The sequence below is a fragment of the Anopheles coluzzii genome, chromosome 3 (assembly GCF_943734685.1).
Source record: "Anopheles coluzzii chromosome 3, AcolN3, whole genome shotgun sequence".
In the NCBI taxonomy this organism is placed as follows: domain Eukaryota; kingdom Metazoa; phylum Arthropoda; class Insecta; order Diptera; family Culicidae; genus Anopheles; species Anopheles coluzzii.
This window is the reverse complement of record NC_064671.1, coordinates 70459701-70486453: the sequence shown is the minus strand read 5'-3', so window position 1 is coordinate 70486453 and position 26753 is coordinate 70459701. Positions and strand designations below refer to the sequence as shown.

Sequence of the window (26753 nt, the reverse complement as noted above, 5' to 3'; positions counted from 1 at the left end):
TGGGAGGAAGAGCGAAAAGCGATGGGCAAGTAAGAACACATTTCCGAGACATGTTATTGTCGGATGTTCGTAGCGTGTCTATTCTGGGAAGTTGAAGGTAGTTTTTTTTTTTTTATTTCGCCTCTTGTGTCACTTTTAAACAAACTCATTTGGAGAGAATTATTGGAAGAAGGCGGAAGAGTTCCTGGAATGAAGCTGCTTCGTGATGGCAGCGATGTCATCCATTAAACTACGCACTAGTTTAAAAATATCTTATACCTTTCTTTGGCTCTCTTCTATCTTCAGGCTCGTTAACACACATCCTCCCCTTTACGGTGGTGCTGGCCAGCACCATTGCCAATCCGGAGCATCACAACCCACATCAACAGCAGCAGCAGCAGCAGCAGCAGCCAGCAAGCAATATAGAAGATCTATACCACCGAATACTAGATGACAACGAATTTAGCTCCCATGCCAACGTCCGGTTCAACCGGCACAGTGAGGCACGGGACCGGCTGGCCGCCTCCGCCGCCGCCACACCATCCCGCTGGCAGGACTCCACGTCCACACAGCGCGTCAACAACAATCGTAAGATTAATCTGGAACCCAGCCACTGGAGCCCAGTCCCCAAACCCTCCAGCGTAGATAGCGTAATGAGCGACCTGGACGAGCCCGCAGCGGACAGCGACCGAGCCGCACTCGAGGACGTGCACGAGCAGCGAGCGCTGTTCGAGCGGGAAGGCCTTAGCGCCGTGCTGCGTGATGCCGAGACGCACGGTACCGTCCCGCACCGGGTCGCACCGGTCGATCACTTTCCCGCCTATCGCCGGCATCGCCGATCGTTGCTGAGAAGGCGCTCGATCCGGTTGAAGGAGTCGGAGGGCGAAAAGCCGGCCGAGCTCGAAGAAGCTTCCAAGAAACCGCAACCAAACCACGCACCACAACCAACCGTGGATGCTAATTCCAGCGTACATCCTAACCTGCCCCGAACGTCCGGTGTGTCTTCAGGCACTCCAGGCAAGGCATCGGCGCCTACCGTGCCGCGAAACACCAACGACAACGGCTTGGCGAGTGGGCCGACCAGTGCCAAAGTCGAACACCTTTCAACCGTGACCGGTACGACCGAGCGAACAATTATGGCGTTGCCACCGTCGTCGTCGTCGTCAGCGTCCCCTTCACCACACCGTGCTGCTGCACCACATCCGGCCGCCATCGGCATCGACAGTTTCAATCTGCTCGACGACAGCGTCTACATTGCGCCCGCCCACGGTCTGCGCAATGACAGTGGCGGAGGCGCATCGGCCCGCTTGCCCACCCTCGGCACCGACCTGACGCTTGACGCGAGCGGGAACATTTTCGGTCGCGAAAACTTCGACGAGCAAATTATCTTTCTCAATGGACCGGATCTGCTGGAGCCGGGCAGCGCCGAGCAGGGCCAGCCGGCCGGAAAGGTGGCACGGGAAGTCGCCCGTGAGGTGGAGATCGTTGGCGGGGGTTACGTGGCGGACGAGCCGCAAGCGCTGCCACTACGGCCGATTATCCGCGGCCCGTCCGATGAGCACAATGTGGAGGAGGACAACGTGGTGGTGGTGTACGCCGACCAGCACGAAACGGTCCGGTTGAACTGTGAGGTCGATGCCGACGTCACCTCGAGCGTGTGGCTCAAGGACGGCCAGATAGTGCACGTGATGGACAAAAAGTCACGCACCGCGGACATCCGGTTCGTGCGGGAGCCGCTCGGCGGGCTGACCATCGCGAACGTGATGCTGGAGGACGATGGCGTGTGGCAGTGTGAGGCGGAGAATGCGCGCGGCTTCTTCTTCAACGGCCGGCCCATAAAGCTGATCGTGCTGGGTAAGTTCTACGCTGCATTCTGTTCGATCTTAAGGGGAAAGAGTGCGCCTGCAGTTTGTGATAACTTACTATTGAAGCGTGATGCAGTTTGTGATAAACTATATATTCAATTTACTTTTCGAAAAGACGCTCCTCGAAGCGCCATTAAATGCCGCACTTGAGATGAGGGCACTGCAGACGAAGATTGCTCGGTCGAAGGAACCATTGCCGTAGCTGCAACGATCCATTTGATGTTAGAGATATATTGGTCCACACAAACACATACACACACAAATACCGTGCGCACAATCTATCTCTGCCATCAATCAGGAACGAGGGACAAAGTTTGCACACGACAAACGCCCTCCGTTCCGTTGCCAACAAATGGTAACATAAATTTAGCATTCCTGCCCACGCAAGGCACGCAGGAGATTGCCCTGTAGTTGTGGTAGTAGTAGTAGTAGTGGTAGCATTTCTTTCCCACTTGGGACACTTCAATCACAGCGCGGCACTGACGTACGACACGGACAGCTCACCCGAACCTATCATTTGTTGCAGATCCACCGAAGGAACCGTACCTGCTGATCGATTCCCGCCGGCTCGATGCGGGCAACATGTTCATCCCGGTGAAGGAAAACTCCGAGCTGGCGCTTGCCTGCGTCAGCGAGGGCGGCAACCCGAAGCCCACCCTCACGTGGGAGGTGCTGCTCAGCCCCGGCATCGACCGGCATGCACAGAAAATTTCCAGCGAAGTACTGGAGCTGCAGGAGATCCAGAAGGATAAGGTGAGTCTATAGACTAAAAGGGGTTGTAAGAAACGCTGAGTGTGTGTAGTGGCGTAGGCTTGTACAGTGAGCTTGTCGCCGGAATTAAGTCGTGCTTGTGTCTGATGCATGATGGATGTGAAATGGAAATTAGTCAGCACAGAGCAACAGAGACAAAGAGTGAGAAATGTGAAGAGAGAACAGATAACATAGAGGGAAAGTATTTTCAATTTCGCTTGTTCGACACCGTACCCGTGCTGTGCAGGGCTGGTCCAGAAGTTTCATTTTCTCTTTTCTTTTTTTTTTGTTGATGCTCCCTTCCCAGCAGGATAAGGAACCGTACAAGATCAATGCCGGCGCCGTGTCGGAGGTGAAGCTGCCCGCCGTCTTCCGGGTGCACCACAACGCCCGCATCCTCTGCATCATGGAGCATCCGACGCTGAAAGTGCGCCAAAACGCATCGATCCTGCTCGATGTGCAGTGTGAGTGGAATTTTTCATTAGCCCTACCGCCACTGCTCGTTTGATGCAGCACCAACATGCAATTTTCCCTTTTGCTAACTTTGCATCACTTCCGCCCCTGTTTTATCTCCCTACTCCAGACACACCCTCGTTCGCCATCACGCGCACGCCCGGGTTCGGCTATCCGCTGCGGGAAGGGATCGAAGTTTCGCTCAAGTGCGATGTCGATTCGAACCCACCGAGCACGCCGCTGTGGCAGAAGGACGATGGTGATCCGCCGGTGCCGCAGACGGGCGACGGCTTTCTCAACTTTAGCTCGATCCGGCGCGAACACTCCGGCTGGTACAAGTGCACCTCGAGGCATCTCAACTTTCAGTACTCGAGCATCGGATATTATCTCAGCGTGCGATGTGAGTAGCGGTTGTCGGTTTTGTCTTACGTTTCGTTTCCAATATTTTGCATGTACGATTGTTCGTGTTTTTTTGTTTGTAGTTTTGCCCCTCCGGTTTACTCATGAAAAGTAGCTTCTCGATTGCATCCAATTGATGGGTTGCGAAACCGGGTGTCTTTTTTCTTGGATACATTTCCGGAATATTGTAGAATTGTTTGAAGTCTTCAAGATCTCCTTGATAGTTTCTGATAGGAAAGTAACAATCACAATTAGAATTTTCATTCATTTCGTATTATTTTTGCCGTACATTAGCCTAAATTCGATTAAATGTTATGTACAAACTTCCGCAAATACTCTGGAATTTCTTCCAATATATTGAATTCTAACAATCAATTCTCCCATTTCTCAGACGAACCAGTGGACGTAACATCCGAACCGGTCGAGCAGGATCTTCCAATGTCACCGTCTTCCTCCAGTTCCTCCTCGTCCTCCGCCTCCTCATCCTCCTCGTCTTCCTCATCGTCCGTCTCGATGCCATCGCCCGGGAGCTCTCTTCCGGGAGGATCACCCAACGGAGCCGTCTCCCAGTCGGGCGCCGCTGGCACAGATCAAACCGGAACCAATCCCTTCAAAGCGGGTCAGATGGAAGTTGAGCTCGGTGGCTCCGTGACCCTGCAGTGTCCACAAGGTTTGTAGCACACAATTACTAGCTAAATGACTGGCCCCATGTTCCCGCTTACCATCTCTCGCTTGCACTCCTCCAGGTTCGCTCGGTTGCTGGTCCCATCTGGATCCAATGACGGCCCGGCTGAAAGGGCTCGGGGCCGGTATCTACACACCCACGGGGCAGTTTTCCCTCAAGGATGTCGTGTACCAGGACGCCGGGACGTACAAATGCGTCGGCCAGAATGCAAACAATCGCAAAAAGCTCGAAGTGCTACAAACCGTCTCCATTGCCGTCAAAGGTAAGAGCTGAGCTAAAGCGCGGTCGCGTGTGTGTTCTCTCCTGCATGGCTTCAATTTCGATAATAGACACGATTATTTACCGAACTCGGTGCTAGCTGCCACCCAACAAGAACTGATTTCTCGCTACTATTTTATTCATCGACGAGCCTCGAGTCTGGTGGTGGTGCTGCTGCTGCTATCTTGGTCACATTGCGCTGCTAGCGCGAACAATTTGCTGCAATATTAATACAATTTGTCCTATCTGCTTGATTAATGTAGCCGTTTATAGGCAATTGATTGGGAAGTTTCCTTGCTCACAAACAGACACACACACACTCACACAAACACTAATCAATGTGCTTGGAAGCGGTTGCTCCAATCACAGTTCAAGTTCTAGCGTCTTCTTCGTGTTCAAAAATTAATGCTTCAATTATTCAGCTCCAAATTACTTCAATCCATCCACTGCCATAAACGACGCCGAGAATCGGTTGGACGGGTCGTAATTTGATGGATCGTAAAAAAAGAAGCCAAGCTGGCGAGCTTATTGGAGCAAGCTATACCGATGCCGCTTTGCAGCAAATGTCAAAACGGTTGACGGTTGAATAATAATTTATAAAATCGACCATAATTTGCAATCACAATGGGACGGACTCATCCACACATACACGCATACAGGAGCCATTTCGAACGATGGTGGTTCTCTTCAGGATGTAATTTTTTATTGAAAGTCCAAGGGAAACTGCTGGAAATCTGAAACAAAAGTTATTTCGAAAAAGCTATTCAAGCAAATAATTGACTTATGGATGAGAAATTGCCCTGCAAGGTTTTTCTTCCATTCGTTTGTCGCTGTGCCATTGATTGGTCCTATTTTAAGTACGTGCATGCAATCATTGGGACATACATTAAATTGAGAATGTCAAATTCCGATCATTGGCAATTGAAGCATTTCGACAAAACCCCGTAGTATCTTCGAGGTTACGAATTTAGCATACTTCCATAATAATCTATGTCAGAGTTCCCAAGAAACATTTCCTATAGCTTTTACACTTAAACATGTCTAAAGAATGCTTTACTGTGAGTGTACTAAGCCTTATAGTTTTAACATGTATTTTTAAGATGTTTAACAGTCTTAAAAGTTGTTGAAACTTTAAAACGTTCTGAAGGCGATTGTAAGACTATCTGTTAAAACAATAATAGGAGTCACATAGCTTTAACATGTCTTTTAAAGATGCTTAACAGTCTTTAAAGGAGTTAAAACGTTCTGAAGGCGATTATAAGACTGTCTTATAAGATTTAAAAGATGTCTGGCCTTAACCATCCAGTAAACGTATTCGTAAGCATATTTTAAGACTCGTTATTTGAGACTGGGACACCAAGATCAAATGATCTTATAAAATGCGTATTGAGTCTTGAATGAAGGGAACTTGGAACAAACTATACAGGCTGTATGTGAGATACGCTATTAACGCAAATTATGAAGAAGCAGTTTTAGCCATTATATATTTAAGTTTCTTTTCCTTTTTTTGCAGTGGGTGGTTATTATTCAATCATGTTGCTATTAACTGATATTGTATCAAATCAATAAAATTTGTGCAAAGAACTGTCAAATTCAGAAACCCACGATTGTGTAAATTTGCATATACCAGAATCAGTATCTCGGACACTACATGTACGTGGAGAGTCTTAAAACTTGTTAGTCTGTACAAGTGCTTACTAAAGCTATGTGCTGTTTAAACTATCTTAGCCACACATACAGCACTACAAATCGACTGAACTTGTGATCAAGAAAGTCCTCTTGATCTTAAGCCAATGGAATCCATTTTAATGCATAAGATTATTGATTTGTGTATCCAAAATGAGTCAGTCATGTTTATAAACCAATTCATATTTTACAAGGCAAATAGAAAAATGGCAATTTTCCAAAAGTTTTACCCGTCATTTTTATTATGCCACGGCCATGTAAAAGCTTTTTGTGCAAATTGAGGGCGTTTCAATGAAAACTATATTTTTTAAATAATTTATTTTCATACTAAAAAGTTGCTGATTATAAAGGCCATTTGATATTTTTTAAATTATTATATTGTATTTCAAAAGTGAAATTTTCTTGGCCCGGATTTCTGCTCATACGCGAGCGATTTCAAAATCAGAAAAAAATGAAGACAGCATCATAATTATCAAATAATTCTCAACCATTATTTTGACTTCATAATCTTTACTTCATTTCCGTCTCAAGAACATATCCATAGCAATAAGCTGTAATTTTGATAATTCATTTACGCCTCACATCTTAAAGGTCTAGAAATGGTTTTAACAAGTAGTCTCAACAGAGTTCTGTAGATGGGCCCTATCAGTCTTAAGAGAGTTTATTATAGTCTTATTAGGTCATACAAGACATTCAAATGAAAATGGGAGGCTTAATGGAATAACCTTAACAACATTGTTAAAACTATGATAAGATTTAAAATGTTACTTGGGATGATTATTTCCTGTAAGTAATTTAAGTTTAAACGATTCATAGCTGATGGGAATGAGGATACTTTTACCTTAAATATACCTAAAATCCTAATATCCTTAGTTGTAGAGTTTTGCTCTAGCTATTTCTGTGATGTTGAGATGTTGAGCAAACATCTTATCTTTAATGATCTGACATTTAACTCACTATGAACAAAGTTCAAATGGTAAGAAAAACTCTGTATGTATCCATCCATTTAAATCGTACTACTACATCCAATAATCTATAATTAAAATCATCCGGATTTAAAAACTGCAGTAAATTACATCCTTGTAGTCCCATTAAACTGCCCCAAGCCATCTATTTTAGCCGGAGTCAGGCTACGTTCGCACAGTTTTCAACACGCTTGCAAACGCTCTCGGCGAGACCATTTAAACTTTTACCTCTATCCATCTCATGAGGATACAATTACGGCCGGGAAAAACGAGTTCCCCTTCACAGTCCAAAGTACGCTGTTTCACGCTATCCAAATTTTGGCCGTCCCTCGAAAAAAGCTCCCAACTCGAAACTCTCGAAAGTGTCGCCCGAAATGTTCACTTTCAATCGCTCTCGAATCTGCACACCATTACGATAATTGAAACTCTGCTTTACAACTTCCCTCCCTGAAGCCCTCCCAACATCCCGCACCCGCCCTTGCTAACTGGTGGCTGCCAACCGGCCCAACCGACCTTCCAGCTGCTGAATTTTGCGCTCCAAAGCACCCCGGCAAAGGCGCACAGTTGCAAACCGCGTTGTTTACGTTGTGGCAGAGTTCCGTTTTCCGTTGTTGTGCCTTGTGTGCCGCCATCGCCACGGCCGGATGGCTTTGGGATGCGTCCTGACGAATGGCGGCAGTATGCCATTGCTTCGCAGTCGGATATCCGGCGCTGTAGCGGGCTGCTACATCTCCGCACACGCGGGCGTGCGTGTGGCACCGGCGAGTCTGAAGCGACTGTCGCTGACATGCGAGTGAATGTTTCACCAGCCGTCGTCACCTGCGCCCGAACGTTTCGGTGCAGTACAGTACCCCCGACGGTGGTGTTCGGTGGAAAGTTGTGGGCAAATGTTCAACAGGATGTGTGCCCGGCTGAACATGCCCGGCTTGGCTGGGTGCAGCAGAACGGTGCAAAACGGTGTCCGAATTTGTTCACGTTCCGCGGGCACTGGCACTGGTCGTATTTATTTACTAGCATCTCGTGGCCCGTCCGTTCGGTGCAGCGGTACCAAACGCTTGGTGGTAAATTAGTTTTGCGGTTACAAATCAGACACAACGGCACCCAAGTGCATGTGTTTGGGGTACGTTTGTTTTAAGCGCTGGCGTTTGCTTTCGAGCGGCACTGTTGTGCTAAAAGGTATTTAGATTGTTTCGTTGTTTAGATTGTTTGCTTCTCAGGCTCAGGAAATAGCAACTTTGCTGATGTAACTTATGATCAATGTCACAGATGCTGATCAGTTTTCAAGTAAGAACATAAACATATGAAAGAGTTAAAAAGAGGATATCACACACGTTGTATACCAAACACTCAAAAGATGGTGACCAACAAAGAAAATATAAAAAAGAAGAAGAAAAACATAGGGAAAAATCATAACAAATCAAAAAAATATAAATTAACACCGCAAAACTTAATAAAAAGAACCTAAAAAACAAGCGATTCAGCCAAACTTATAGCTCTTTGTGGCGTATTCATCAAATGAAATTAGATGCAAATACGTGCCAGAATCGTTGAATCGTTGACAGCAAAACCAAATAAAGGCCATTTTTTTATGTTCATCATCCCGCTCGAGCAAAGACCACCCACCCAAACAAAAGCTTGACAAATAAAATAAAGATTAAAATAAATATATCACGCACACACGCGCACCGCTCTTGGACACACATGCCATTGTTTTATGCCTATGTTGCCTTGATGTTGCCAGCAAATAATCCACCACAACACCCTGGGCTCGGCTTTTGTTGTGCGAAATTCAATTTCCATTTCACATAGTAAAGTCAACATTGAAGGAGAAAATTGAATCACCAGAGCGGGAGTGGGAGGCAAAACTGGGGCGAAGATAACACACAGGCACAAAAAACGATTCGACACAGCGCTTGACCGGGCAGAGGCACGCACGCACTATTGTTTAACGCGCCACAGACAATTTCATTCCAATGTCCGTAATGTGTTTGGGATTTCTTGCGCTGTTTTGTTATTTTGCTTTTTTTTAACCAATGATTGAACCCATTGGATACAAACGCTTTTAGATGTTGAGATGTGCAGAAGGTGGCATTTTTTTGGGGAAGTTTTCCACCACCCATGCTAGCTAGTACGCGTGTGTCCGTGCGTTCGCTTGCACCAATCCTCTGTGTGCGAGCTTAGAGCAAACAGACGGTGAGCAAATTTGACAAATCGAATCGTCGCTGCGAAGTGTTTGCTTTAACACAATTTCGGGGTGTGTATTTTTTGAGAGAGTATGTGTGTGTGTGCGAGGGCATTGAGGACATGTGGGCCCTTCCTGTCACATTCCACGTTTGACATATGATATATTTGCTTTCTGCCATCAATGTAGAGTGCGCTTTTCTTCCATTTTTGTGTGTGCTGCTGACATGAAACTAGACAGAGACAACCAAAAAAAGGTTTAAAAATATCTCAAAAGCTTAGAGTGCTTAACAACAATACACAATAAACCGAATGGAGAGGTCTAGCGTGCACCACCTCCGATGCAAGTGGATTAAAATTTCAAACCCCAGAAGCCGATGTATTCGATGGAGCACCGGAGTGCGCATAAGAATTTCATGCACTTTCCCAACAACAAAAAAAGCCCCTTCGCCAATCATTGCCATTGACTTATACGCCTCTTGAATAGCTCAACAATACACAATGCGCTCTACTCAATACAATCATTAAAATTGCAATGCACCGCCACATACATAGCTAGCAAATGTTTCTCGGTTTGCTGGTATAATTTTTTCCCCATTTTCTTTCTCTTATTTCTTTTTTGTCAAAACGCTGCACTCCAGCACACTGCATCACGCAAAACTCGCGGCGGTTTACCGCGCGGTGTCAAACCGAGCGCGAATTGAATATTTATGATCGTTGTTGAATAAATGAATTTGACAGCTTTGGTTGACCGACGAGTGGTGGTTGGTTCTCCTCCTCTCCCTTGTTGCACTCTTTCCATTTCAAATGGAGTTATTACACACGCGCGCCCGCAACGACCAAACGAACAAAAAAAAACAAGGATAAAACATTTAACAGCGCAACACCGGGATTCCAGGTATAAATGGTCAGCATTCTGGAAATCGGAATTCGTACAAAACCGTTTACCACGCTAATGGCACTAGTTAGCGTGCCGTGTTTCGCTTGTAGTCCACCATTACCCTCCCCTCGTTTCACCAAGTAAGATAAAAGCGGCCTGGTTTAATAACTCACCTTTCGGGTGAAATTTATGCAATCGTCCCGGTGTTGCATTAAAATATTATTTGAAGTAAATCGGTCGCCGCCTACAGCCCCCCCGTTTTTTTTTGGCCTCGAATGATTCATGGAAGGTCCCTGGACACGCATATTCTAATATCGTTCGTAGATCCTTTCCCACTCTCTCTCTCTCTCTCTCTCTCTCTCTGAGTACTTTTGTAAATATAATGTATCTTTCTTCGGTTGGGACGGTCCAGTTGACCACTTTTTGCTTTTAATACGTCCCTCGAGAGCTGTCTCATTTAATGGAAGTCATTACGTTCGGTTGGCGCGAGCGAGGAACATTCCACCCCGTCTGGCGTGCTGACATGCTAGACTAAAAGGGAGAGAGAAAAAAATACATTCATTTGTACAAACGATAAAGTTAAAATGAGGTTTTCAACTGTTCTTTATCCCTATTTTTTTGTTTTTGGCCTAATTACAGGAGCTCCGAGTGTAAGTGCTCGCAACATGACACCCGTCGCCTACCCGGGCTCGCCGCTCCATCTGTCGGTGGAGTTCTGTGCCAACCCGCCGGCGTATGCGGCCCGCTGGCTGCACGGCGATCGGGTCTACACGCCCGGCAACCAGTACGGGACGGACGTGCTCGCCTATGGTTTCATCGTAAGTAGCCGTTTAGAAACGTTCAAATTAATCACCACAAACAGGCCAGGGAGTAGCGCAAACAGAGCAGATTGTCTAATACTTCGGCCTCAAAACTCTTAAATCCACTTTCGGTTGATTGCAAACGTGACCCGCCGGATCAGTGCCGGACGTGTAGGACGTTGCAAATCAACTCAAAGTGTGCCATCTCGATCGTTCATTCCAAGTCAAAGATTTTCCCAATTTCTCGGACGAGTACTGTATCCTTCTGATTGCTTTGCATTCTTCCTCCCTCCCAAAACAAAAACCAGGACTTACCGACACCATTCTGCAAGGAGGCACGTCTGACCTACGTGCACATGCACGAGAAGGTCCCGCGAACGTTCTACTTCATCGTGTCCTCGCCCGGCGGCGTCGCGGAAGCGGTCTTCAAAGTCAACTACACGCTCAAACACAAGCAGATGGGATCGGGTGCGTCCGGTGCCGGTTCCGGTACCTTCGGTAGTCCCTTCTCCCTTTCCTCCTCTGTTTCATCGTCCTCCGGTTCGGGTACCACCGTTACCGGGGGCAGCTCGGGATACAAGATCAACACCAACACGATCAACACCGTGCCGGGCAACGGGCTGGACGATGACGAGGAGCTGATGGAGCCGGAAGAGATACACTTCCCCATCTTCGGCACGGGTGGCAGTGCGGGTGGCCGTGGATGGGTGCTTCATGCGGCCGTTCTTGCCGCGAGCAGTTTGCCACTCATCGTGATGGCAGTCAGCAGCAGTCCTTATTATTGTCTATAGTAAGTCCACTAGTGATCTAACTCTAATCTTATGCGGTAACTGTAACTTTCAATTTAATTTGATGGCTCTCTTGTTTCACAAACTAACGCCTAACGTCCCTTTCGACAACTTACTCTGTGCGATATAATGAGGAAAGGTTGTTTAAAGAAGCTGTTTGAAACGTTTCCAGTAGTTTTTGGGCAACTCTTTTTGGTATTTAAATTGAATTGACCATCATGGGTCATCAACGTCTCGTACGTCTCTTACTCTTGTATCAGCTCTAAATCCTGACCGATCTCTCTAAAACTTCAAACTTTCACCTTGCTATTCTCCCTCTCCCGTTATTGTCAATCTACTGATTGTTGCAAAGAGCTCTAATAGATGAGACCATTTGTACATGTGCGCCTTCCCGTGGCGATCTCTCTGTCACTCGCAACGTGCACACACGGAAACGATCGAGCTATACACATCCGAACCAGAACCACAAAGTACACCATGTCCTTCTGACTGGGAACTTTGGGAACGTTGGGTGATCATTTTCCACCAACCAATACTACATTGTAACAGGTGCAACTTATTGCAAACCAACATTTAATGTACACAAAAGTGCGTAGAACGAAAAACAAACACCTTAAACGAGCTGGAAATGGACCTAATGGAGCAAAGTTTTTGATCGAAATATATTTACCAAATGCGCGCCCCCCGTGATTTTATGAGCTGGTTGAGAGAACCCAACCAAAAGAGAGAGATACAGAGAGAGTGATGTTGACAATGATACAAGTTGATGCAAAAAATGAGCAAAGATATAATGGTGCTTCAATTGCGGTTCTTCGTTACAGTTCCTTTCAATTTCTTTGTTTTTTGGTGCCAAAACGTTGGCTCAATTTCGGCTCATTGTAGGCTGAAATGAGATGTGGCTGTTCAGAACAAAAGAAACAAAAACGCAGTGACGCACTAACCTGTACATATTAGCCAAACAAACCTAACTCCCACGGCCCCCTCCCATCAAACGGATAACAAATCGTCACCTAAGTTAAGCATTGTTTTGTATCACTTGTGTCCATAACGGTTGGCATCCGTTTCGTATGCGTCATCGTTGTTGTGTAAAGACAGACCTACTAGTTTCGCATGTAAGATCAAACATCAAGAAAGAAAGAGATAACAAAATAAAAACAACATTTAGGGAATTAGGTGCTAGTTAAGGTAAAATAAATGGGAAAACACACAAGCATTGATTGGTTTAAAAAGAAACTAAAAAGCAGATTCGAGAGACGAAGAGAATAAAACGTTAGAACATCGTTTTGTTAACATAGTGATACAATCGGGGTAGTAGAAGAGAACTGTGAGCGGGCACGTATCCACAGGAATGGTGCCAATATTTCCTCACAATTTGGAGGCAAAAGGCAAAGAGTAAAAATATGCTGAAGTTTTCTAGAGCCGAACAAATGGTACGATGGACTCTTTTAATTGCAAACTTGCTAGCGGCACCGTCATACACTAATCTCTACCACCAGTCGGGCAAGAGAAAGAGAAATACTAACAAGACGGATGCTCTCTATGCTCCCTCATCTACAGTCTCTCTCCATCTGTCTCTCTTTCTTCCCAACGAAATGGAGCACACTAATTACTGGCTTGTTAAAATGCTTACTGTAAACTGTACACTATCCCTTAACGAAAAGAGCGGTATCTTTCCTATCCTAACCTAAACACTGCACTCCAGTCTAGCAAGGTGGGCGTTTGGTGGGTCTCTCTGGGCCCCCACCATCCCTGTACATGCCACCGCAGTAAGACATTGTTGTTGTCACTTATCGCTTATCGGTTCCACTCTGTAGTATATACCTGTGTCATCATCGTCATCATCTAGCGGTAAGTTACTACTCCACCACTCCATTTCGCCTCACTAGCAACGATCATGATCGAGATAATGATCGGTTAAAGGGAAGTAAGAAAAATTACCATAAAACACATGATCAACACATCATCCTCATCGTTTCCACACCCATTGCTATTTCCCACTATCTACATCTACTAGAGAAAAGACACAAAAAAAACACTCCTCCAACATTACTCCAGAGTCCAGAGTCCATGAATAAGTTAACACACTCGCGAACGTGGCGCGGGAAAACCACACAAAACAAGGATTGAGAAAGGATTGTTAGAAGTGTTTCCCCGAAATACGCGAACCTTGCAGGGCGAATGCCCGTTGTAAATAAAGCGCAAAAGCGTTGAGGTTAGAAGAAGGGAGCAAGCGAAAAAAATGCAACAAAACAAAGCCAAAACTAATACTAATAAAAAAACAAACAAACAAACCACGAGAACAAAACTGACCGATATTATACTGTGAATTAAATTTCGGGGAGCTCTACGGCGAGCAGATAACCCCCCACAAAACGAGTAGATAACACACATACAGATACAAAAAAACACACACACACATACGGGCTCCTGTTTCGGGCAGCGTCCTTAAAGGGCGACCGATGGGACTTTAAGTTCTGTTTTCGGCCCGGTTCTCGATTGGCATTTTACTTTTTTACGGTAAGTAATTTGTTGTGTTGGAGATAGTTTGAAAAATGTAACAAGCAGATGTACATTGAGCTGAGTTATATTGATACTCGAAAGAGAAGAAGTTATTGTAGGCTTTGCATGAAAAAATAGGTATCGGTTTCGATGTGCAAGGATGAGAAACTTTAAGTTTAAACTGCCAATAGTGGATCCAATCATTTGAAGTAAAATGCGTTTTTCTAACATGAGTAAAACTAAAACAAAAAGCCCACTAAAAACCCAAAATAAAACAGCAAATGAATAAAATAGAATAAAAATTGAAGAAACCAAAAAAAAAAACATAACTGTCATTTTGTACAAAAACCAACAATGGAAAAATAAAATGAAAACTATTATCGAAACATGTTGCAGTTTTTGTGTAATTTCTTTACCTTTAAAGTTTTTTAACTTCGCATCTCAAACTAAATTTTATTCAAATTATATATCACAACACACCTTTTCAAGTTTTTTTCTTATTAGAAATATGAAATAAAGGCAGCAAGACGTTCGTACTCACTGAATTTTAATACCAAGAAAAGGTAACCATATCTTTACCTTCCCTGCTCTTTGAAAGACTTGGCCGAGGGTGGACCCAGCCGACGCATCGTTCGTCTTCTACCATCTGGCATCAAGAAGGTAACCTACCCTAGGATCCGGTTACAAACCTGCGAATAATTTGCCCCACACCTTTAACCATATCATACCATACCCGTGCCCGAGCGGGGGTCGGCAGAGCTACGATGATGATGATGATGCTGACGACGAGTTGAGAAGGCAGGTGGGACGAGGAGTTTTGTCAGGTCCGAAGGACCTGAAATCCGAAGATAAAAAGTATAACTTTATGTGGTTTTATTGCCGGAAACGAATAAACGGTGGCATAAAACACATAATTTACACATTCCCTGGTGCGCCTTCTCATTCCCGCCCTTCGCGCCGCTGTAAAGTGTAGAAAGAAATGTGATGCCAATTGCGCAAAAGGCACACCGGACCCGTCAGACACGAACCCGTAGATAGTTCGGTCAAAATTGCCTAAACCAACCGATTTGTTTGAAAAGAGATGAGGTTAGATGCTCTCTCAGTCTCTCTCTCTCTCTCTCTTGCTAGTATTCTCGTGAATCATAGCTTCGAGGGACCAGATTTCCAGGTGCGTTCACTCGGCCAAGCTGAATGTGCCATTTGTTTCGGAAAGGATTTGGCGAACATTCAGCCTCCACCTGCGATTACTGGTGAGTGGTTTGGAATTGGACGCAATTTTTCCAACCCCATCTTGCCAACCCGATGCCAACTGGGACCGTTGGTCCCTTTGCTTTGCCGACTCTTTCTTCCAACTGCTGCAGGCCTCGATGGCGTAATCCCTTTTACCGGAAATGAAGATTACCCGGAAGATTTGTGAATCAAACGTCCCACTTCTGAGCGTTCGGCATGCACATACACACACACACTCTTCTCGAAACCATGTCGCCTATATTGCTATGTATCTTTCATTCTGTTTGTCCTCAATCTAACCACTCCACTCTAAGCATAATGATACTGCATTAGTTTACGGTATCGAAGAATCCACACTTCGGGTTGCTGCTAAAATAGCACAGATAGTTGTATTATCGTTCGGATTGCAGTATTTACCCACCCCTTGGGCACAGGCTTCCCGTTTCCCACCGCTCCATCAAAACCATCTTCAAATAGTTTCGCTGTTATGAATTCGCTCGCGTCCCCTAACCCTTCGCCACCCTAACTCGCTTCTTGACACCGAACCAGGATATGCCCTTGCGTTCGCCAACACAGACGGTGTGTACCATTTTCTTTGATCATCAAGACGCATCCCGGCACGACACGGACACCTTTAATTATGCAAATGCAAAGACCCGACGTTGCATTAATTATCCTTCCCGCCTTCCAAACGGCTAGCCACGGGCGCATATTGTTTGTCCAAGCCGTGGAATGTTCGGTCACCTTTTGCAAATGTCACCCGAGCAATGTGTCCAACGCAGTGTTTATGTGTGTGTGGCATAGTTGTGTGGTTTCGAAGCAAACTGACCGAAGAAACATTCCGAACATTGGAAAATGGTTTCCACACGCTTTTGTGGAACCTGCCCTTGCTTCTGCCTCCTATCAATCGCAACAGCTACCGGTAATGAAAGGTAAACAGGGTTCTGGGAATCGTGCGTAATGGATTTATTGTGTAATTACGTGATAACTATTGAAAATGATCAATTATGAAAACACTTATTACGGCACGGCGGCTGCGATGCATCTAGGTTTCCGACGATGGTCGTTTGAACTGCTGAAATCGATGCAGTTTAATTGAAAGCTGGGACTGAAGATACAAAACGCTGAATAAGGTCGTGCAGATTTTAATGATTTTGAGTATAAACGTTTATAAGCACTTTAAACCCAAAAATCCCAAAAGAAAAACATCTCTAATGCTCATTATAAAAATGCATGTTACGCACACATTTATGTGAAAATGTACTACACAGACCTGAAGAAATAGATCAATATCAGTTGACGATTTTTAAAAGTTTTGACCAATATCTTAAATTGCTTCTTTTGATGGCTCGTACGAGGCTTAGATTGAGGACCATCGGCACTATATTGCAGTACAGAAAACTACAGCGTGATTCCTTGGTATATTCATATTGTACGTTCTGTTAATATAGATTTCCAACAGAGGTCGCTTAATCTAGTAACCTTTTCAGCTTTTGAAAGCGCCTGAAAGTATGCAATATGCATTTTTTTTAGAAAAATGTTTGTTAAAAGTGGTTTTGAAGCGTAAAATGCAATCAAAATGCTAGAAATAAGTATAATTCATAACTTAAACCTACATTTGAGAGGAAATCCCGCCAGAACTGTTCTGCCATGGAAATCCCTAATAAATCACTGATAGCCAAACCCATCACTGACTCACCACAGTAGTTACGGTAAGTAGGTAGAAGGAAAAAACCTATTGTGAAACTTCATTTGTAAATTGATTATTTCTTTACTCGTGTTCTATCCTTACCACTGAATATTTTACGATAAGTTTTGTTTTAGCTGCATACATTATTTCAACAATGCTAGTGCTCACAACTTAAACTGCAAATGACTACTATTTGCGTAAAATAATACATTCCATACATTGTGTGTGAGCGTATGTGACGAGGCTAAACACACAAACTTGCACCATCACTAGCCCAGTGGACAGAGGATTCATTTAATATGTCCAACAGCCTTTATTCAACGCAAAAGTAGAGGAAGAAACCAGCAATCAAGCAAAGAAAGTGGTCCAGCAGCATACAGCGTGCGGTGTGCTCTTGGTCTGGAAACAAAACTTTGACGACTTTTCCAAGTCGTCTGTCGATGCTGTCACCCAACGAATTTTCCGCGAGACGCAAAACGAAACGACGATATCGGGCGAGCAAGTACGGCAAAGTTTTGGAAAATTGTTTTACTACGCACACACACACAGCATTGAAAGTGGGCAAAAGTTGTGTGGTAGGAAATTTATCTTTTCCATGGAAAGCTTTCGTTTAAAGCTGGTTGGAAATGGTTTGACATTGTGATTCAAAATTACAAATTGCTTCTTTAATAAGCAATTTTGATACGCTTTTGAGCGGACGCCAATAAGTCACGATTACTCATTACTTGAAGCTAAAACTTCGTAACATGAATAACAAAAAATAAACCCTCTTCCATTGTTTGACTACAACAAAGATCTTACCCGAAATCATCCAATCTAAATTTACACAAAAAATAGCTTCTCCATCCTTGAATACAAGCAATGCCCAGATTTCCAGTTAATCCCTCGTTACGCTTTTTTTCAAACATCCATTGTAACACAGAAGATAAACCTAACCTTACATCGCACACAGCAGCAGCAGAGAAGAAAAGGGCAGTATTTTAAAAACCTTGTCAGCAGGAAAAATCAACCCCCAGCTCTCCTCATCCCACTACAAAAACAAGCTCAATTTGTTTTTCTTGCCCTCAGGCCATGCAATGTATCGCAATTTTCACCAGCCATCCTGCCATACCCCATACATTGCGCCTCACTATAAGAAGGAGCGGAGGAAGAGAGCAATGTTGCCCTGGAAAGAGCGACACACCACATCGTAGGGATGTCCGTGCTGCTGCTGCTGCTACTACTATTCCCTGGTACATGCTGGATATCATAATTTCGTATTCTATGTTTCCTAATTTTGTCGCGCCAATGCATCGCATACCAAGTAGCATTGGCCTGGGCCTCCCCTTCTTAAGCTGAAACCGCGCAACGTTACTACAACGCACACCCCTATGTTACAACACGAGCCGAAAATCTGTAACCAGTGCGCACCAGGACCTTGAGATATTGCAAAATTACAACCTTTGCCTTGCCATGCTCGTGTTCGTTTGAGAAAGACGCGAACCCGAGGGCTAAATTTTTGCAGTAAATGTTAAATATTATCAACGAGCAGACACACACACACACGCAGGCGCTGCCGTTTCCCTCTCTCGAACGTGTTGGGTTGTGGTGGTAGTGTGGTGTTCAGTACATGAAATTACCATTTTTTTAACCCTCCTGAGGTCCAATAGAAGGTGGATACGAGGTGGCTGGGTCTCCCAAAAAAAAAGGACCCACTCGCAGAAAAGAATGGCGTTGCGTCTTTTGAATTTTCATGCATAAACTGTCATCATTCTTGATGATGGAATGCCGTCTGCCGTTCCGTTTTAACGTTCCTTCTCGAATCACCTTCCCGTTGTTGTAATTTGTACGGTAGAAGCAACTAGATAAAGCAGAACGGGAGAAAAAGCGAGATAAGATTATTAAATATGCCTTCGGAATAAATTATACCAACAAAGCGAGACTCGCACCCGCGAATGGCACAGGCAGGATGTTCCAATCCCATGTCCGTACAGTCCGAAACCGAATAAATCATATTACTTACCGTGAGACCGACAGCAAATGAAACAAATGAAATATCCGGCGGAATAAAATTTTACAAAAAAAAAATAGTGTCTCTTTGCATGTGTTTCTGCCTACAGGAAAGAAAGTCATGCAAATTGGCTTCCTATTCCGGTTGAACGTTTACCCAATGCTGACTGTTCACGTTAATTTGCAGGCCTTTTTCGAACCACTAGTTTGACAGGTTTTTAAAGGGGAGGAAGGTTCCGGAAATTGGGGTTGCACACAATAATTGTGCTGGCGAAAAATTATTGTTCCCCTCTCTCCGCCCTGCCCTGCTCCACCCGTGTAGATGCATGACGAATGTGACTTTTAATCAATATTCGATTTTTATATTTTTCCGGCCTTTCTCTCTCTCTCTCTTTCTCCAGTTGAAGTCGAAAATGAATCGCGAGGATGAGTCTTTTTAACACAAATTGCAAAAAAAACGGCAGGCTCCATGTTCCACGGGAATGCACTCGTAAATCAAAGACACTGCCCGGGCACTGCGGATGTACGCGTTGCGTGCGTTTGATGGGACAGTTAATTTATGTTGGGCCCGTCACCGCCACCACGATTGTTTCCCGATGCTACGACGATGCGGTTTGCACCACTTCCGCAGCCGCAGTTCGATTGTGTGCTCTTTGTGTTTTTGTGTGTGAAAAATGCAGGCACAAATGGGACCTTGTCTTTTTTTGTTTTTTTTTTTCGCCTACCACTGTTTTCACACTAACATATGTGTGCAAAACTCTCGTGCGCTTTGATTGCTACAATGTTGTGTTACAGCGCTTAAGCGAACATTGTTGGCCGAAGATGGCCAAAGGCAATCAAACATCGAGCGGCTGACATAAATCTAACGCTACAACCGAAACATTGTAACCATTCGACAAACCATGCCGGAAATCGGAACTATTTCCACGGCACTTTGTTATACGTTGTTGCCTGTTGCTTTTCAAGTGCTTGATGCGATATTATGGTTGCATATTTATAAATAATTTTATTCCACACTGAAGTGCACTCCAGTGGATTATGAAAAAGTGGAACGAAAAAACAAGTTGCTTGTAGTTTGTGTGCTTGTGTAATTAATGTCGCAGTTTAAATAACAGTCACTAGAACCAACTTTTACCCGATTACAGCTGAGTAACGTTTGCCGTTTGAATGCTAGGATTGGTTTCAAAATTGCACTTTAATATTTCCTCTACACATTTTTTCTTGTCCAATGCACTAAATCCTCTGTTGGAATATTACATGAAAATTCTTTTCCCGTAACCATTTGCATCACCTTTTTTCTGATTTCCACCAAAAAGCACTCCAGCGTTGTGAACACGTTTGTGCGCTTTCCAGCCCCTCCTTTCCCTCCCTTCTTCGTGGGAAAAACGTGTGTGGTCTTATCAGCTCGGCACCTAAAGTGAGCCGGTGTGATTTACATATGATGCGTTTCCACCACCGTTTCCAACAGAGCGCAAGATGAACGAATCATGCTTTCCATTGTCAATTGACTGGCCGGTATGCGCTATGAAAGCACATTTTCCCATACACCACCCCCATAGATACCCTTTACTCCGAAAAACCGAACGACAGTGTGCTTGCTCTTCCAAACCCATGCGGGGTATGAGTCGGCATCGCCGGCCAGCACCACCAGTCGACGCCGAAAAACGACTTCACTTCCTGTCAATGTGTGTTGGGTGGTCGGCACTCGCTCCACCAACCATTTCCTTCCTTTTGCGGGGGCTTTGCATGCACACGCGGAGGTGGATGAGAACGGGCGCAAATGTTCCCGTCGAACCCGAAACAGATGGGAGGGAAACAAAACAAAGAAAACGTTTCCCCGGGTTTTGCAGCGTACACCCGGTCGGTGGAGACTCATATTTTACGCTTTAATGCGAATTTACGTGCACACTCACACTAGTGCGTTTTTGGTGTTCAGCTTTCTTTTCTGCTTCCCTTCTTTCTATACTTGCACTCCCTCTCGCTCCGACCATCCGGAAGTGATCTTTTAGTTTTTACTGTTCCGAAAGGACTCCCGTTTTCTCCCTACCCAATCAATATCCCTGGAAAGGTTAGGTAGAATGAGTTTTTACAGCACATAACTGGACCGATTTGAAAGGTGAAGCGAACGGCTTAAAATGAGTAAAGTGCGAAACGCTGCTGACAGGCGTACTGATAAAGAAGGGTAAGGCTGCAAAAGTGTGTAATTTATTTGCCATTTGGCTGCACACAAGCGTTCGCATGGTGGAGATGGCTAGCTGGTTCAAAATGTTGCATTGAATACTATTTGAGTTATTTATTTGAAATATTTCCTAACATCACTCCTAAAATTTAACAAATCTCTTTTTAACACTTCTTAATCAATCTTTAAGCCCATTGAAAACATCCAGTAATGATACTCTTCACATGCTTTTTTCTAGCACTTTTCATACACCTACAGATATTGTCATCAAGAATTGCATCAAAAAGAATTACTAGAAAGGGCGATCTAGTGGAAAGATTAAGCTGTCAGCTTACAGGACGTTGATTTCATTAATAAAGATTAACGTTACAGAGCACTTCTTCAACTGGTCCTGCAATATCTGAGATCTAGCAGGAGAGAAGACTGCACACATATACGAGCAACATAGACATCGCTTCTGCTTGATTGATTGTAGTTGCTCCCTTTATTCGTATCTCCTATTTCAATGTTTCAAATAATAAAATGGTTCGGCTACCAAATCCAGACCTACGCAGGGATGACGTACGAATAGGTGAACACACTATTACAATCATTCAGGATATCACTTAACTCGGATCAAAAGACAGCACCGACAACAGCATGGGAGCTGAGTTCCGTGCAAGGACAGTTTATCTCGAAGGACCTGTCGAGACGCACGAAACTGTGACTACATCACATCTTTTCAATTCCAACAATGCCCAAAACTGACGAAACCCTCATAGCTTAGTTTGAGAGGAAGATGTTTAGAAGGATTTTTCATCGCGCTTTATGTCGAAGGACAATAGTATCCAAAAGTACAGAGTGGATGTGGTAGGTCCATGTTGTAATGAAAAGTTGGCCACCATTAAGGAAGGGATATCTGATTAGCACACCAAACCCCAAGACCGTGATCGGGTTTGGACTTTAATAATTTTATTTTATTTACCTATTGTTGTGTGCTATAGCGATACACAACTTATTATGGCATAAGTAGGTTAGTTGCTAGACTGCTTATATGGAGAGGATAGTGGGTGGGAGGCAGCAAGGGAAGAGAGAGAGGAGTGTAGTCAGTAACGGAATGCATTTAAGGAGAGATGGAAATCAAACAGACCAGAAGAGACATTAAAACACCGCAGGGCACGAATGAGAGGGTCATCTGCACCCAGAGCTGATCTACGGCGAGGAATTGACAGGAGAGCGCGAGGACGTAAGTTATGTGAAGACCCGCTGTACTCGTTCGATGCGGTAAATTACGACCCTGCGAGTAGGAGACCAGACTGGCGATGCATACTCGAGAGTGGGGCCAACAAGCGTGCAATAAAGGACCACCAAACAACGTGGATCGTGAAACTCAGAAGCTACACGACAGAGTAAACCAAGGGACCTGTTAGCCGCTGGAACTATCTTGTCGATCTGATCGTGAAACGTTAATTTTGAGTTAAGTATTACTCCGAGATCCTTAATGCAGGTGGTTCGATTTAGTGGATTGTTGCACAATAAGTAGCAATGAAGGCGAGGTGAAAGAGAGCGGGTGAAGGACATAACTTGACATTTATCAGGACAAAGGACTACAGAATTAGAAACACCAGTTACTTTTCTGCAGCATGAATTAGCACACTTGTAATAGATTCTCTGCAGAGCATTTAGGCTATTGTAACATCTTTCCAAGGCAACGAGCAAACCAAATATACAGATGAGATATTTTGAATGATACCAAACCACATAGACAGATTGATTGATAGCGAGATAAGTCAAATGAGAAATTGCTGTGAATTATACCTTTCCTCGACTATTGTGATATACAGTTATACACCTTTGTCCAGCAGCGCATGAACATTTAGTTAGAAGATGAAGTCAAGATAAACTACTCGAATTATGTATAATGAACACCTAAGTCAAATGAATAAATGAACACACGGCATTAAACTTGTGAAACCGTGAATCAGGAACATAAGGATAAAGACACTGAACTATCTTTCGAATTTGGAGGAGAAATTATGAGTGAAAGTAGGGGAAGTCGAACATAGGCAATTTCCATCCAATATATAGAAATAAGAATAAGCTCTTATTAAATACAATTTATATTAAACTTCATCAACTAAAATATATAAAATAGTTTTACAGAGAGCATAAGCATACTTAAAAAAATATTGTTAACAAATACATTTAGCCATAAATATCTAGATAAGGGTAAAATTCGTTCAATAGCGCAGTAGGATTATACACGCATGCAAATTCAAAAATAGAAAGATGCACAGGGATCGCAATTATGATAAGGATAGCATAACAAACAACGATAGCATATTGCACTAAGAAATTATAAGCGTACCATAAGCCACTGATTGGAATAATTTCATATAAATAGGGATCCGCGAAACAAGGGAAAAAGAGTTCCACTTTTAATCTCCACTACGAAGCTCTGACGCAAAAAACTAACGCGTAAAAGTTTAAAGTAAAAAAGAAATATAGGTGCAAGTTTTTGTAAAAGCTTCCAAGGTGTAAAGAGATGAAACACGTGTGAAAAGTTCAAAACTGATGACATCCTCCTCTACCATCGTGGTCCTAAATTCTTATGGGCTACCACACTATCATTCGACGATGTTTCAAAATACACTCAGAGAACTGGCCAGTAAATCTCAATGACCTTTGATTCTATGGAAAACATAATTATTTTACCAATACCTTAAGTGACTTTTGGCTGCTATTGTGCTAAACATTTTTGATTGTTGTTCAGTTTCCGTAAATTCTGACCGTATTCTGGATTAATATCCTGAATGTTAGTATCATTAACTGTCTTTGATTGTACTTTATAGCATTCTCTTGTCTGGTAATACACGTTTATTTTCCTATTCAAGTGACTTTCCAAGATTTTCAGGTCAAACTTCTAACTTACTTGTTAATCTCATTACAATACCGAAACATTGTGATTCTTCACAGAAGTGGTCCTCGGATTAACAAAAATGGAAAAAAAATCTCTCATCCCACCATTACTTACACTGCAGACACCTTTAAACGATATAAATCCTCATTAAACACTCCCGGAGTGTCATAATCAACCGATGGCGCTTAGTAGCGCTGATAGCGTATTTATGATCTTGATTGAAACCACTTACACTGCCGTGTGGCGAGCCGAAGGAACCAAAAAAAAGTAAATAATACACCACTGCCTGTGAGTGTTCTGGCAGTAAGAAGATTACGGATTTCTTTCCCACTCATCACTCGCCCCGGTGCGTGACGACTTTGAGTCAATTTACAGTCATCTTTTGCGCGAGGATAATTGCGTTTTGCGCCGTGTCTGTGGCGCACAAACACACACACACACACGCAGAAGGTCACAGCCCGTGCTGGCTGGGGGACACTGTTGTTTGTCAAAAATCTTATTGTTGTGTCCGCACAAAACAAACATGAGACGGTGGTGTGTACGGCACAAACAGAATATATATTTTGTCACTACTCTTTGGTATTATTGTATTACACGGGTATAAAATAACATAAACGCTACACACGCAATGCGGGGAGAGGACGACTGGTCCTTCTCGCGCCGCGATCCTCACTGAGGACGTCACAGGTTGACAGCCTTGCTGTCAACAGTGAGCCCTCAGGATGAGGCAGCGGTCTGTCCACAACACTTATCACAAGCTCTCCACCAACGAGCCCACTCCAAAAGTATGCTACCGGGAAGCGTCCGGAAAAGCTGGCAAGTTGGCGTAAGGGGAGGCTTCCGGGAAACGCGGTGTGTGGGTGAGGCATGCGAGGCTTTTCCGGACATCCCGGACCACGATAACGATAGCAGCGCTAGAGGAAGAGAGAGAAAGAGAGCGATAGAGAGAGAGATAGAGAGAGAGAAAGAGAAAGGAAAAACCATTCGTCACCGCCATGACGAATGGTAAGCCTCATCAACCGCCGGGAACAAGGTGACGTAAATTTAACCACAATCACCCACCGTCCCCGCCCACCACAAACAAGAACGTTACCTGATGTTGGCCCTGTTCGTAGAAGCCTGTTCGCCATCCCGTGTGCCAGCATTGTGGAGGGTAATGCGATGTAACGAGAGTTTTAATGTACTGTCGAGAGGATTTTAAAGTAGCATTTGCCCAACGCGAGCACCTGCCTGGTTTGGTTGTCGTCTGCGGGCCCCAGCTCGTTCAGGCTCCATCAAGTGGTGAAGATGCCGTGGTTTGGTTGCACAATATGGGACGCTTTCGTCTTCTCCAGCCTCGAGTCAAGCACGAGTTGACCTGCGGTACAAGTGGATAATTTATTAAAGCAGTTCAAGCAGCTCGGCACAAGAAAGTAGAACGATCATTTCAGATGCTGCCTGCAAATATTTAACAAATACTGTCCTTTTTGGCGTACTTGATTAAGTGTATTCGGTTCAATTTAAATAAAGTCATCACATGAATGTGTAATGTGATGTGATGCTTAACCCTTCTTCAAGCAAACGTCATCTGATTATGGCAATTGTGTTTTTCAGCCCCTGTTCCCCTTGTTTAAGCTATTCCCCTTTTCAGCTAACAAGGACCAATTCTTCTCCTTGGGGATCGTTCTAGTAACAAAAAACCCGGGATAAAACACAGGGAACGAACACACACACACACACACACACACACACACACACACACACACACACACTAAAGCGACATAAAAGAGCATCATGAATAAGAGATCATAAGGAACGAGATCAAAGATATCAATTTCGGGTACTATAATGCTCCACTTACCAACAGCAAATGCTACGCCTTGTTTACTCAACAAATCAAGCCGCCACTGCTGCTACAAGCCCGATTGGCCCAGTTCCGGTTTCAGTTGCGCGTTCATCATCGTCATCACCATCATCATCGTCATTGGATTCTGCCGGCTGCAGCTCGCTTCCCTTTTTTGAACGGTGGTCTAATGTCCTTCCTGCTCTGCAAACGAAACAACCGAGCATAAATTGGTTCCGAGTTCCGGGGGACATTCGGGTAACGTGAAACTCACACCATGCCAGGCGCGGGAGGGTGGCTGAAGGGAGCTGAAAAATGAATTTCTTAAAAGTACAACATCAAAAAGACACTCCCGAGCCGGAGAATCCCTCACAAACCGGCCTTTTTTCGCCCAAGACAGGGGAAAGGCCGAGCAGAATACAAATCAAACGGTGCGTTGGCGCAAACCCAAGCCACACCCAACCTCACATAAAATCAACACAGGCGCACGGCACTGCCACTTACTTTGGGGTTGCTTTTGTTTTCGCCGGAACAGGGGGATAGGCCGCCTAATTAGTCAGATCGCTGTTAAAGGCACGGAGCGATATGGTCGTGTGCCGATTTAAAGGCAAACGCTTTTCAGCAGTAAAAGCATTTTGGGATGATTAATTTTCCCATCGACACACGTGCGTGTACCCTTTAAAAAGGTGCAAGTTTAAGGTAAAGAGGGGAGACTAGTAGTCAATTTGTAGTCATGCATTCATGTATTGCAATTAG

The 26753-nt window shown here is 44.3% G+C and overlaps 1 protein-coding gene across 2 annotated transcripts in view; it reads left to right on the top strand.

Annotated features, from left to right (window-relative positions):
* LOC120957509 (uncharacterized) overlaps positions 1 to 12760 on the top strand; it is a 38622-nt gene extending 25862 nt beyond the window's left edge. The window contains exons 2-9 of one of the 2 annotated variants that reach the window (XM_040379752.2): positions 286 to 1833; positions 2371 to 2597; positions 2905 to 3058; positions 3178 to 3447; positions 3838 to 4116; positions 4193 to 4393; positions 10741 to 10919; positions 11210 to 12760. In XM_040379752.2, the coding sequence (XP_040235686.2) occupies positions 286 to 1833; positions 2371 to 2597; positions 2905 to 3058; positions 3178 to 3447; positions 3838 to 4116; positions 4193 to 4393; positions 10741 to 10919; positions 11210 to 11692 (3341 nt within the window). In that variant the 3' untranslated portion in view covers positions 11693 to 12760. Of the gene's footprint in view, positions 1 to 285; positions 1834 to 2370; positions 2598 to 2901; positions 3059 to 3177; positions 3448 to 3837; positions 4117 to 4192; positions 4394 to 10740; positions 10920 to 11209 lie in introns of both variants that reach the window. The other variant, XM_040379751.2, reaches the window with a different exon arrangement.
* Positions 12761 to 26753: the final 13993 nt, after the last annotated feature.